The sequence below is a fragment of the Nyctereutes procyonoides genome, unplaced genomic scaffold (genome assembly GCF_905146905.1).
Source record: "Nyctereutes procyonoides isolate TBG_1078 unplaced genomic scaffold, NYPRO_anot_genome, whole genome shotgun sequence".
NCBI lineage: Eukaryota > Metazoa > Chordata > Mammalia > Carnivora > Canidae > Nyctereutes > Nyctereutes procyonoides.
Genome location: NW_026575047.1, coordinates 38088512 through 38102513, shown reverse-complemented (window position 1 = coordinate 38102513; position 14002 = coordinate 38088512). Strand labels below are relative to the sequence as shown.

Genomic DNA, 14002 nt, shown 5'->3' with positions numbered 1-14002 from the left:
TGTTTAGAAATCAAGCAACAGACTTCTAAATAATCGATGGTAAAAGAAGAACTCACAAAAGTAGAAAGTATTTTGACCTGAAAAAAAATGAAAATACATCAAAATCTGTGGGATGCACCTAAAATGCTAAACAGAAGGAATTTTATAGCAATAAAGGCCTATATTAAGAAAAATAGAAAAGTCTCATATGTTGTATTTTTGTTTACACTCAATTCAAAATATTTTGTAATTTCTCTTGTGATTCTCCTTTGACCCATGGTTATTTAGAAATTGTTTAATTTCCCTACAAAAAAAGAGAAACAGTTTAATTTCCAAATATTTGTAAATTTCCTAAATGAGACTTCTACCTTAAAACACTAGAAAAAGCAAATGAAACCCAACGTAACTCACTGAAAGTAAATATTAAAAATAAGAGGAGAAATAAATGAAACAGAAGACAGGAAAATAGTAAGGAAAAACAAACCAAAAATTGGTTCTTCAAGATCAACTAGCCAGACTAATCAGGGAAAAAAGAGAGAGAAAAGATATGAATTATTAGTATCAGAAAGGAATGAGAGAGATGACCAACATCACAAGAATAATATATATTCCTTTGGTTAACAATATAAACATTAATAGGAATATTAAGCAAGTATTATGAATACCTTTATGCTAATATATTTCCAATGCTTTGAAAGACAAGTTATCAAGGCTCACTGAAGAATCAGATACCTTGAATGGATTAATATCTATTAAAGAAATTGAATTTATGATTTAAAAACTTTCCTATAAAGAAAAATTTCAGGCTTAAATGGCATTCACTGGTGAATTCTACCAAGCACTTAAAAAATCATAACAATTTTACATCAACTTTTTCAGAAAATCACAGAAGACAGAATACTTCCCAATTCATTCCATGAAGCCAGCATTATCAAACCAGACTAAAGATGTTAAAACTACAGAACACATCATGGATATTGATAAAATAATTATGTGCAACATTTTAGCAAATCAGATCCAACAATATATACTGCATAACCAAGTAGGATTTATTCCAAGATAAGAAGTTAGAGACTTCAATATCCCTTTCTCAAGTTGATAAAATGACACAGAAAATCAGCAAGGATAAAGAAAACTTGAATACCACCAACCAAATATGTAGAGAACACTCCACCCAACACAACAGAATATACATCCTTTTCAAACACACATGAAACATTCTCCAGAGATCAAGGCCTTGGCAAATAAAAAAGAGCCTCAAATTTTAAGACTAATCATATAAACTATGTTCTCCGTCCACAATGCAATTATATTAGAAATCAGCATTGAAAAGAAATTTAGGAAAATCCACAGATATTTGGAAATTAAACATTTTTCTAGATAATCCGTGGGTGAAAAAGAAATCACAAGGGAAATCATAAAATATGTTGAGAACTGAATGTAAACAAAAACACAACATCTTAAAATTTACGGAATGTAGCTAAAGCACTGCTTGAAGGGAAATGTGTAGCTTTAAATACATATATTAGAAAAGATCTTAAATCAATAACCCAAGATTCCACTTTAAGAAACTAGAAAAATAGCAAACTAAATAAAGCAACCAGGGAAGGAAATATACTTTAGAGCATAAATCAGCAAAATAGAAAACAATGAAAAATAGAGAAAAAAAATCAATAGAAGTCAAATTCATAGACATGGAAAGCAGAAGGGTGATTGTCAGGGGGCAGGGTGACGGGAGAGTGGGGAGTTTTTTATGGGTGCAGAGTTTTAATTTTGCAAGATGAAGAGTCCTGGAGATGGGTTGTACAACAATGTTAATGTACTTGACACTACTGAACTCCACACTTAAAAACTGGTTAAGAGGGGATCCCTGTGTGGCTCAGCAGTTTGGAGCGTGCCTTCAGCCCAGGGTGTGATCCTGGAGACCCGGATTGAGTCCCGCGTCGGGCTTCCTGCATGGAGCCTGCTCCTCCCTCTGCCTTTGTCTCTGCCTTTGTCTCTGCCTCTCTATGTCTCTCATAAATAAAATCTTAAAAAAAAAAAACAAAAACGTTAAGACAATAAATTTTATGTGTATTTTACCACAATTTAAAAAATCATGCTAAATGAAAGTAGCCAGCTGCAAAAGACTACATTTTGTATGATTCCATTTATATAAACTACATAGCTAAGGCAAATCCTAAGAGACAGAAAGCAGATTAGCAGATGCCCGGGGCTGGGAATGGGAACAGGCATCAACTGTAAAAGTACACAAAAGATCTTTCTGGGATGATGGAAATGTTCTAAAACTGGATTGTAGTGATGGTTGCACGACTCTACTATAAATTTACTGAAAAACATGAATTACACACTTAAGATGGGTGAATTTTATGAATTATATGTCAATAAAGCTTTTTTTTTTTAAGACGCACACACACATACAAAATAGAAGCAAATAGAGTAGGAAAGGCCTGAGTGAAAGAAGTCTTTTAAATTGACCTGAAATCCAGAAGCCATGAAGAAAATATAGGTAAATGTGACTATCAAAATAAAAAAGCAAACAACCACCAAAAAGTCCCACAACCATCCATGGTGAATCATACTGTAAGTCAAAAGATGACAAATTCTGAGAAAATATTTACCATATGCAGAAACAGTCTAACCTTCCTACAAGCAGCACTGAGAAATCAATAAGAAAATAATCCATTAAGGAAAACAAGCAATGGATTATGAACTGCTAGTTCATGGAAAATGAAGTAAAAATGACTCTAAAACCATATGAAAATACGCTCAACCAAACTCCGAATAAGGGGAGGTAAGTAAAAGTAAAAATATCCTGAGGTACCATTCTTCACTTACTAGGATGACAGAAACTTAAAGTCTGAAAATATACCATGCTGGTAAAGCTATAGGAAAAAGTCACTTTCACTTTTTAAATTTTTGAACACTGTAAATATATCTACTTAAACTAGTCATTACAAAGGGAGGGGGGCAAGGGTGAGCCCACAAACTTATTTCCACTACACCTTGTCTTTCTGAGGCACTTGGCACTAGATTAACTTGCTTGTAACTCACTCATCTTTGTCCTTTTCTCTTCCCATCCTGCATGAAATCTTTTCTCTTCATGGCTTCAGTTACAACATATATGCTGATGACACCCAAATCTCTACTTTCATATCATACCACATATATCCCCTAGGTAAATATATTCAGTGACTTACTGACAATTACCCCAATGTTACACACACCTTAAATTCAGCAGGTTCAAAGCTGAACTCAATTCTTTCCTTCGGATCTCTTCTTCTTTCCACACTCTCTAGCACAGTAACTGGTACGATCATCTGCTCAAGGCCTCTGGATTTTACCTCCCCAACATTTCTCACATTTAGCCCATGGGCTTTAATCCTATGGCTACTGCTTTATCAGGTCACGTTTCTTCTCATCAGGACTATTAAAATAATCTGACAGTTCTACCTCTATACTTGCATCCATGTAACTCATCTGCCTATATATTACTTTTATAAGGTGAAAATGAAATTATTGTATTGTCTGCTCCAAATTTTTTTTCAACTATTTATAAAGTCTGAACTCCTCCAAGGCCTTCTGTGATTTGGCCCCTGCTACCTTCTCCAACCTTATTTCTTGCTACAAGTGATAGTCCCAGTTCGTAACCATAAACATAATCTAACATATAATGCAATATATCACAGTTCCCTAACAAAGCTACTACCTGTAGTTTAATCAGAACTAAAAGGACATAATTTTTTTTTTTTTAAGTAGGCTCCATGCCCAGCGTGGAGGCCAATGTGGGGCACAAATTCATGACCCTGAGATCAAGACCTGAGCTGAGATCAAGAGTCTGGATGCTCAAATGGCTGAGACACCCAGGCACTCCAGTATATATTCTTAATAACTCAATGATGAAAATAAGACTAATAATAAGTCTTAGTGAGGCAATCATCAGCTTCTAGCAACACCAACTTAAAAAGACTCATTCCATGTTTTTCTGACAAGTTCCTATCTCTGAGGACCCCTGCAGCAAAAGGAATGAGACCACCAGGTCTCACCAGGTTTGATTCTGGTAATAGGGCCTACTTGAGAGCTATATCAAATCCAGAGCTTTCTTTCATAATCTGGTCTATGGGGACCTTGATGGCCCTCCATTCCAGAGTAAACTTGTTTGTTATATTGATGATACCGTGCTGACTGGACTTGGTAGTTGAACCTCATGACTTAGACTCCTTGGTAAAATACATATGTGGCCAGAGTGTGGGGGAAAGAAATCCCACAAAAACTCCCCTCCCAATGAAAATTCTTGGGGTCCAAGAGTCCTACTAATATAACCCTTCTAAGATGAAAGATAAGTTGTTGCATCTGGTTCCTGCTACCACTATGAAACTTAAAGCCTTGTGGGCCTCTTTGGATTTGGGAGGCAACATATACCTCATTTGGGTGAGCTACTCCAACCTTTTATCTAGCAAACCCATTTTGAGCCAGTTTTGAGGAGAGCTCCACAACAGGTCCAAGCTGCCATGAAAGCTGTTCTAGCACTTGGGCCATCTGACTCAGAAGATCCCATGGTGACTGAAGCATTTTTGACAGATAGGGAGCCTCTGGCCATTATCCATAGGTGAATAGACAGCACAGATCTTTGGATTAGGGGCAAAGCTATGCTATGCTCTGAAGAACTATTGTCTTGAGTTAATAGTTTCTAGCTTGTTACTGAGTTCTAGTAGAGACCAAACACTTGACCATGGGTCACCAAATTACCATGTGACCTGAACTCCTTGGCTTGAAATGGATGTTACCAGGTACACCAAATCATAAAGTTGGGCATTCACATAGTACTCCACCCTCAAGTGGGAACAGTCTATACAAGACTGGGCTCGAGCAGGTCCTAAGACACAAGTAAAATGTATAAGCAAGTGACTCAGACACTCATGAAATTATTGGCTCCTGCTCACATATTGCTTCATCTCCTTCATCTTACACCTATTGCCTCATGGGGAGATCCCTTTGACCAACTGATTAAGGAAGACTTTGGGCCTTGTTTTTAGGTGTTTTTTTTTTTTTTTAAAGATTTTATTCATTTGTTCATGAGAGACACAAAGAGAGAGAGAGGAGAGAGGAGAGAGGAGAGAGGAGAGAGGAGAGAGAGAGAGAGAGAGAGAGAGAGGCAGAGACACAGGCAGAGGGAGAAGCAGACTTCATGCAAGGAGTCCAACGTGGGACTCGATCCCGGGACTCCAGGATCATGCCCTGGGCTGAAGGCACGCGCCAAACTGCTGAGCCACCCAGGGATCCCCATTTTTAGGTGGTTCTACATGAACCATCTAGCACCAACTGCAAATGGACAGCAAAGCACCACATTCCCATTCAGGGTTGATCTTGAGAGACTTTGATAAGGAAACCCCCCAAAATGGGCAGAACTTTGAGTGATGTAACAGTCATTCACTTTGCCTGGAAGGCGAGATGGCCACAGGTATGGATTTACACTGATTCAAGAATGATTAGCAGTTTGGCTGGACAGCCAAGGACTTGGAAGGGACATAATTGGAAAGCTGTAGACCAGAGGCTTGGGGAAGAGGTATGCTGAATGAGCTTTCCAAGTAGGTATTTAGAACGTAAAGATATCTGTGTTCCATATAAACGTTCGCCAAAGAATTACCCCAGCAGAGGAGTATTTTGATACTTAGGTAAAATTTCCTATTCTTTGGATGTTGGACTCTTTCCCTAGCTACCCTTGTCTTACCCAATGGACTCATGATCTCAGTAGCTGTAGCAGCCAAGCTGAAGGTTAGCAACATAGATTTTTACTCATCAATTAGGTTCTAGCCAAAGATGAGTACCTAGCCTCCAACTATAAAAAAATCGACAATGAAACCATTCCTGATACTGGTTCATTTCCATCGTGAGAGGGGCAGTAATTTCTCCCTACTAGAATATGTTCCAGATATGGATCTGTCTTCCTTGTCCTTGATATTTCTGTCAAAACCACCATCAGTGAACTTACAGAATGCCTTATTTTCTCATCATGGTATTCCATACAACATTGGCTGTGATCAGGGAACCTTTTTTATGGATAATTAAAGCTTAGCAATGGGTATTTGGATCATGAATCAACTGGTCTTACCATGTCTCCCATTATCTTGACGCGGCTGGCCGGAAAGAATAGTGGAACAGCAGGCTAGTTACCAATCTACTGTCTCTGAGCTCCAAATCCATCCTTGTGTTACCCAAACAAATTCTCCTTTTCCAACCACCTCAATGATATTAAGTTTTATTAATAAAAGGCATGGGAGGGCCACTACAAAGTGATGAAGGGGATTCTCTTCCGAGTTCCATGTTTTTATTTCACACAGTAGCAAATGGATCAGTGTGAGGGTCTGGTAGTGCTCACTTCAGTGACCACCACAGCCTGGTTCCTGCCCACATGATCTCTGGCAAGTTTCTCAGCTCCCAACAGGCCATTGCTATGGACCAGCTCCAGCTCCAGCATACTGCCATGCAAAAGTCATTGCTATGGCAGATTACGTGTTCCTGGAACCACACTCTCTCCAAAGAGGTCTGAATTTCAGGCTTGGGAAGGGGGTTGGAAAAAGGTATTTTCTATTATCTTTGCTTGTTCACTCTCATCCTAGAGGATAGTAGCGGTTTTCTGCATATGCTATTTCTGAACCCCTTATGAGTGCTCTTTTACCCATTTTTAGTAGTTAAGCATCTTTTGCTAGTTAACAGGTTTTTTTTTTTAAGATTTTATTTATCTATTCATGAGAGACACAGAGAGAAGCAGAAACATAGGCAGAGGGAGAAGCAGGCTCCCTACAAGGAGCCCAATATGGGACTCAATCCCAGGGCCTGGGGATCAGGACTTGACCCAAAGGAAGACGCTCAACCACTGAGCCTCCCACGTGCCCCTAGTTAACAATTTATTTATATTAAACTTTTCCCTCTTCAATTACTGGTATGGCTTCTATCTTCTGAGTGATACGGATGGCCTTTTGAGGATAGTTATAGCATCAGTTAGGCACCAGTAATACTTTTGGGGGTGGAGGGACACTTGGGTGGCTCAGTGGTTGAGCACCTGCCTTTGACCCAGGGCATGATCCTTGAGTCCCAGGATTGAGTTCCACATTGGGCTCCCTGCATGGAACCTGCTTCTCTCTCTGCCTATGTCTCTGCCTCTCTCTCTCTCTCTCTCTCTCTCTCTGTGTGTGTGTGTGTGTGTATGTATGTCTCTCATGAATAAATAAATAAAATCTTTAAAAAAAATTACTTTTGGGGGTGGGGATAATAATATATAATGCCTTCCAGTATGTAGTATATGCTCTGAATCAGCAATGAATATATGGGATTATTTCTTGTATAGGTAGGATTCACCAGTCTGGAATTAAAGGGTGAGAATGGCAGTCACCCCTCTCACTATTACCCCTAATAATCTGCTAGTGAAACTTCTGCTTTCTATTTTAACAACTTTGGATCGATGTTGCTGGCTTAGAAGTTTTCATTCCCAAAGGAGATATCCTTCCACCAGGGGGACACAATGGTTCCATTAAACTGAAGTTAAGACTACTATGGGCTCCGGTGAACCAAAATGCAAAGAATAGGGGGTTATTTATTGGCAAGGGTGACTGATTTCAGAAAAAAACAGGGTTGTTTCTAACATAATGAGGGAAATGAGTATAACTGGACTACAGAGAATTCTCTGAGGCCTCTCAGTGCTCTCATACCCTGTGATAGAAGTTAGTGAAAAATGAAACAATCCAATTCAGGCAGGACTACTCTAGACATTAACCCTTTAGTAATGAAGGTCTGGGTCGCTACACCAGACAAGAAACTACGACCAACTTAGGTTCTTGCTGAAAGCAGAAGAAATATGGAATGGTTAATGGAAGAAAGAATACAGCTCTAACACATGACCAATTACAGAAACAAAGCATAGCTATATATTAGACAAAAGCATAATTTTGCCTTTAATTTGGTTTGAAAAATTAGAGGAAGCGTGTATAGTTGCCAAGTTGACAAAGGGTAGACTACAGCAGTTTTGTACTTTGCCAACTTGGCTAAGCTAGAACTAAGTGTCCCCAAGTCCCCCTCTCTGTAGGGTTCTGGGTTAAAGTTGGCCAAAAAAGGAAATGTGCCCAAGATCTGGAAGGTGAAAGGGAAGCAGCTGCTACTATGTTGAAGGTCACTGTGATTAGAGGTGGTGAGCAATAGCCATGAAGGGCCTGGCTATAACCCAGTGTGCCCTTGCTTTCTCCTGCCCATACCTAGCTCTTCTGGCTGAGTAACAGAACCTAGTAGAAGCAACAGCCATCCACAGACTTCAACTACTCTCTTTTGGTGTGGTCCCACTCCACCAACCAGACACAGAATCCAGCCCCAGATGCCATGGCAAGCTTGGATCTGTTCACCCATAACAGTGCTTCAGAAGAGCTGGTTAATAACATTTCTCTGATCCTCCATCTCTCAGTTTTAGGCTGTTCTCCAGCTTCTCCCACAATTGTGTAAGATCCAATTCCTACAATAAATCCTTAATTCTACAATATTCATAGTGGTTCTGCTAAACTCTGACCGATAAACTATGTTTTTCAGATAAAGCTGTCTCTGTGCACAATGTATATTTACATACCACACCTCATCTCGTTCCTTGAAGTCAGAAAAGACAACTCTTTAAAGAGGCATAATCACAATTTCTGTATAAGTAGAGCTCATCTTTATCGTTGTAGGCTTGTGCCATTTGGCCATGGGAATGAATAATCATACATGTTCATGGAGAGAATATTTTGAAAAAGAACCCCCCCAAAACTAAGAAATATGAAGTATTTAGGAACTACTGCAAATAAATGCCTTAATCCTTATTATGGTGCTGTATTCTAGATTTTGCTCAAACTTACACAGAACAAAGAATGATTTCTGGATGCTTGAGAATATGCTCATGGAGGTTAAGGTGCAGTTTATAATAAAATTTTACTTTTGATTTCCTTGTTTATATATTGGAGACTGAGGTTAGTATTTCTACACTGAAACTTGGCAATTAATTACTGAATGCAGACATCCTGTCTGTAACATTTTCCAGGTCCTAAACAAGAATATTAGTTTTCAAAAATCTGGACATATCTGTTCCCTGTGCTGTACATACCCATTTGTTTGTAAATTAGCCCAAATATTCAAAGGCCCTTAAAAGTGATTAATTTTTTTTTAATTTCCTAGCCTTTACATAGGATAAGATTTGTAAACTGATTCTGAAAAGCTTAAGAACTCAGTTCTAAAATTTTAGCTTTTACAAATCGAACCTTATTCTTTAAGAGATTTTACTTATTTATTTGACAGAGATACACACACAAGCAGGGGGAGCAGCAGGCAGAGGGAGAAGCAGGCTCCCTGCAGAGCAGGACCCTGAGATCATGATCTGAGCCAAAGCCAGATGCTTAACTGACTGAGCCACCTATGCACCCAAACATTTTTTAAAATGAAAGATAACTCTAAATACAGGCTTTTCTGAACACACAGGTCACCACAATGGGCATCAAAAAACTAGCCAATAACTGGGAGTGCCTGGCTGGCTCAGTCAGGAGAGCATTTGACTCTTGATCTTGGGGTTGTAAGTTAGAGCTCCACATTGAGAGTAGAGATTACTTAAAAATAAAACTTTAAAAACAAAAACAAAACAAACAGAAACTAACCTATAACTAGTGGTGTGCTGGAGTCAATTTGCTAAATTTTCAGGAGTTTTGCAAGCTGGTTGTTAAACAATGTTATTAAAAATTAGTATAATTACATTTAAAACAAAGGTAATAAATAACCTAAACTCATCAGTTCCTATTTTACTACAATTTATCATCATCTATGCTCAAGGATTTTTTTCTATTTTATCTATAAGGTAGAAATTAAAGTTGCACGTTACCACCTCTCTTCCTAATGCTATATTCCATGATGTCATGTTAGTAGTGTGAAATCAGCCATGTTGGGTGTAGTTGTACCACAGAAATAGGCAAACTAGATCAATCAGGGCTTTGGGGGTTAAAAAAGCCTCAGGAAAACAGTGAATCGGATATTCCAGTAAAGGAGCCATACTCCAAAGGGGAAAAGACAAATAAAATAGTATAAGGGCTAAAAGGACTGTAGAGATCACCTAATATCCTAGGATAGTCCACAAAGACTCAGAAAGAATACAAGGGGAGTTCTAAAGACAGTTAAGCACATGATCTTTGAATTGAACAATGCTCACAGAGACAGTGACATGAGACAGGTAAAGTAAACTGAGACAAGACTGAAATAGTGAGAAATGGCAGACTGTAAAATGACTGGGACTTACTACAAATGCCATTCTAAAGGTATGGGCCATTACCTCTAACGTAATAAGGAGCTACTGAAGGTTTGAAGGCAGGAAAGAGGACTTTAATATGGCAACAATGCATAGAATTCAGTAAAGGTAGTTAAACACTTTATTTTTCGAAACCATGAGGCTGACCAAAGAAATTGCATTACATATAATCAACAAAAGTCTTGAGTTTGGTGTTAAAAAATCAACTGAAACTCAAAGCTCCATAGAATACAAGCTCTGTGATTCCACGTATATAGAACGCAAGTCCGTCTATACTGACAAAAAGTAAATCAGTGGTTGCCAGGTGTCAGAGAAGAGATGAGCTACAAAGGAGCACAAGGGCTCTTGTAGGTGATAGAAATGTTACCTTTAAAAAAAATTAGAGAGAGAGAGAGAGAGAGAGAGAGAGAGAATGCCCATATGTGTACATGAGTGGGGGTTAGGGGTAGAGGGAGAAGGAGACTCCCCACTGAGCAGGGAGCCTGATGCAGGGCTGGATCCCAGGACCCTGAGATCATGACCTGAGTGAAAGGCAGACATTTAACCTACTGAGCCACTCACGTGCCCCAAAATGTGCTGTTATCTTGAGATGGTTGGATAGAACTATGGAAACTTATTAGATGGTACACTTTAAATGGATGAAGCTCATTGTACTCAAGTATTCCCCTTCAACTTGATAAGAAAAAAGAATTACAACTCAAACAACTTAATCAGACGTTTGATGTTATTTCAGCATAAATGGCAAAGTTATGCAAATAACAGCAGTTTTATTTTTTTTAATTTTTATTCATTTATGATAGTCACACACACACACACACACACACACAGAGAGAGAGAGAGAGAGAGAGAGAGAGAGGCAGAGACACAGGCAGAGGGAGAAGCAGGCTCCATGCACCGGGAGCCCGACGTGGGATTCGATCCCGGGTCTCCAGGATCACGCCCTGGGCCAAAGGCAGGCGCCAAACCGCTGCGCCACCCAGGGATCCCCCATAACAGCAGTTTTAGAAGAGCAGAACCAAACTTCTAGTTTCCTTCTTTCCTCTGATCAGCCCTCAGTATCTACAGTCACTGCCAATTCTTTCCCCAGATGTCATGTACAGGTAAAATCTCATTTCATAACTTTCCCTCATTCCATGGCCATGCTACCTAATTCCTCCCGTCCGTTCCTAGCAACCTCTGGAAGGTTGCTCATTTTCTTCACCTGTATCATGGGAGTAACATTACCTACCTCATAGGTATTTAAAACAATTCACACACACAAGAACTCAAAGTAGTTATTTGTCTTAGTCATTTTCTACACTTATGCTGAGGCCGAGTCTGTCTCATTTATCTCTGCATTTCTCTCACTGTACCTAACATAAGTTACAATGAATAGTACGCCCAAAATAAGTATTTCTTCAGAGAAATGTCTGTAGCACCCAGAAATTCAGATATGAAGAAGACATCATACAACAAGAATCTGAAGTGTTACCATAAAGACACAAACGTTTCGTGCCATTTGAAAAGAATGATCAGTTATGACTGAAGAATTACAAAACACGTCTAAGAGGTGACATTGAGCTAGGCCAAGTCTGAAGGGGAGTTAGGGAAAGGTGCACATCCACCTCCCTGCATGGTAATTGTAAATACTGTAAAATACAAGGCCAAGAGAAACATCTTCAATAGTGACATGTTAAATCATTAACGGTGAAATACTATAAACAGGCCCAAGGAGGCAAGCAAAACTAGGCTCTACACACACCCACTTCATGCGGAGGAGCTACCTTTTCTAATGACTGAATAATTACAACAGTGTTGCAGTACCATCTGGCATGTGGTCTACAAGTTCAGGATGGAGTAAGGTTTAAGGACCAAATCCCAGGATCGGAATCTCAAGATCCCTGTGCCACTAACACTGGGCAGGAAATCCGAAGACTCCGAGGACTGCCACCTTCCCGCTAAGCGGACTCAGGGGTAAGTATGACTACTCTTCCAAGTCTGAACACGGAGGTGGTCCCGGGAAAGGCACTGCGGCCTGCGGGGGCCCAGCTGCACTCGAAGGGTTGCTGTGGGCTGGGAGCGGCACAGCGGCTTCCATGGGGCCTACACTCGCCTTCCCGAGCATCCCAGAAGCCAGGGTAGCACTGACTGATCTGCTAAACCGAGTCGCCGGAATCAGTCTGGAGTCGCCGCGATGGCAGAACACGCGAGTTTGCCGCCACCCCGAGTCTCAAAGGCTAAGCAACCCCAAGTCCCGCTGAGAAAGCGCCCTGCGGTTTCCATTTGCCCTCCTGCCTCGTGAGGAGGACTGGAAGGTGAAGAGCCGGCTTTCCGCAGCGGCCCTGGCAGGCCCGGACGCAGCCAGGGGCCGCACGTAGGGGGCGAACAAAGAGATCTCGGGCCACACGCTCCACAAAGCCGGGGAACAACGCGGGCGTCAAGCCCTCGCCCAGGCGGCCGCAGGTCCGCCGGGCCCCGCCGCCGCGACGTCAAAGGGAGCCCGGGGGCCCCGGGAGGCAGGGCGCGGCCAACCTCACCTGCCGCTTGTTCATTCGCCGCACATCGTCCAAAAAATCTAGAGACAGCATGGCGCGGCCGGTGAAGGAGGACACGGGCAGCGGAGAGGGCGCGAAAGGACCGGCGGGCGGAACGGCTGGCGCACCGGCCGGGCTCGCACTGGACAGGACCCCGCCTCGCCCGCACTTCCGCTTCCGGGGCGGGAACCGGCGCTCCCGCCCCGCCCCCACCCCGTCTCTTGCGTCGCTGCGGAGGGCCGACCAAGGGACTCGCGACTCTCCTAATCAGGTCTCCGGGACTCGTCTCGCTGGCGGAGGGTACTCCCACGCCGGGCCTCGCCTGCCGAGAACCTGCCGGAGCCCCGGGTCGGGGTTCGGGCCCGGCCCCCGGCCCCCGGCCCCCAGCGGAGGCGGTGACCCGGCTTCTCCCGGAGGCCGCCCTGCCACCTCCGGGAGGCGGGCCCTCGTGCGCGGCCGACCAATCGGAAACCAGTGTCAGGCGTCCCCGGCGGCTCCAGCAGGTCCGCGGTCGGGGTGTGGCGTTGGGTGTGTGGCCTGGCCTGGCTTCCCGGGCTGGGGCTGGTGTCCCGCGCTCCGGGAAGTGGCGCTCAGGTGGTTTCGTTAAGGGCTTTAGGGGTAAAGGTGGGGGATAAAAGAGCCTTTAGAAGCACTACCCGAGCTTCCCCGGACTTTCAGGGGCTCTGGGTGGAGGAGAGAACAAATCAAAGGCTGCTAGGGTGTGATGAGACCACCAGGGGTGCGGGGTGTCAGGAAGTCCCTGGGGCTCCGGGCGTGACCTCGCTAAGGGCCTCTGCCTCCTGCTTTTTTTTTTTTTTTTATGATAGTCACAGAGAGAGAGAGAGAGAGAGAGAGAGGCAGAGACACAGGCAGAGGGAGAAGCAGGCTTCATGCACCGGGAGCCTGACGTGGGACTCCATCCCGGGTCTCCAGGATCGCGCCCTGGGCCAAAGGCAGGCGCCAAACCGCTGCGCCACCCAGGGATCCCCCTGCCTCCTGCTTTTGTTACCTTGGGCGCCTGGATGCGACCCTCTTCTCGCTGCCCCTGACTCTGTTCCAAACAGCCTTTGCCTTGACTTACTAAAGCTGCTAATATGCACCTAGGACAAGAAAGACCAGATGTGATCTCTTATTATTATTTCCATCTTCTTCGAAATAGGAGGCATCTCACATTTGGGGGGGAGGATCTACCAAAACTTTGTGC

The 14002-nt window shown here is 42.5% G+C and overlaps 1 protein-coding gene across 2 annotated transcripts in view; it reads right to left on the bottom strand.

Annotated features, from left to right (window-relative positions):
- SEC11A (SEC11 homolog A, signal peptidase complex subunit) overlaps window positions 1–12983 on the bottom strand; it is a 40486-nt gene extending 27503 nt beyond the window's left edge. The window contains exon 1 of one of the 2 annotated variants that reach the window (XM_055326747.1): window positions 12802–12983. In XM_055326747.1, coding sequence (XP_055182722.1) covers window positions 12802–12852 — 51 coding nt within the window. In that variant the 5' untranslated portion in view covers window positions 12853–12983. The remainder of the gene's footprint in view (window positions 1–12801) is intronic. The other variant, XM_055326745.1, reaches the window with a different exon arrangement.
- Window positions 12984–14002: the final 1019 nt, after the last annotated feature.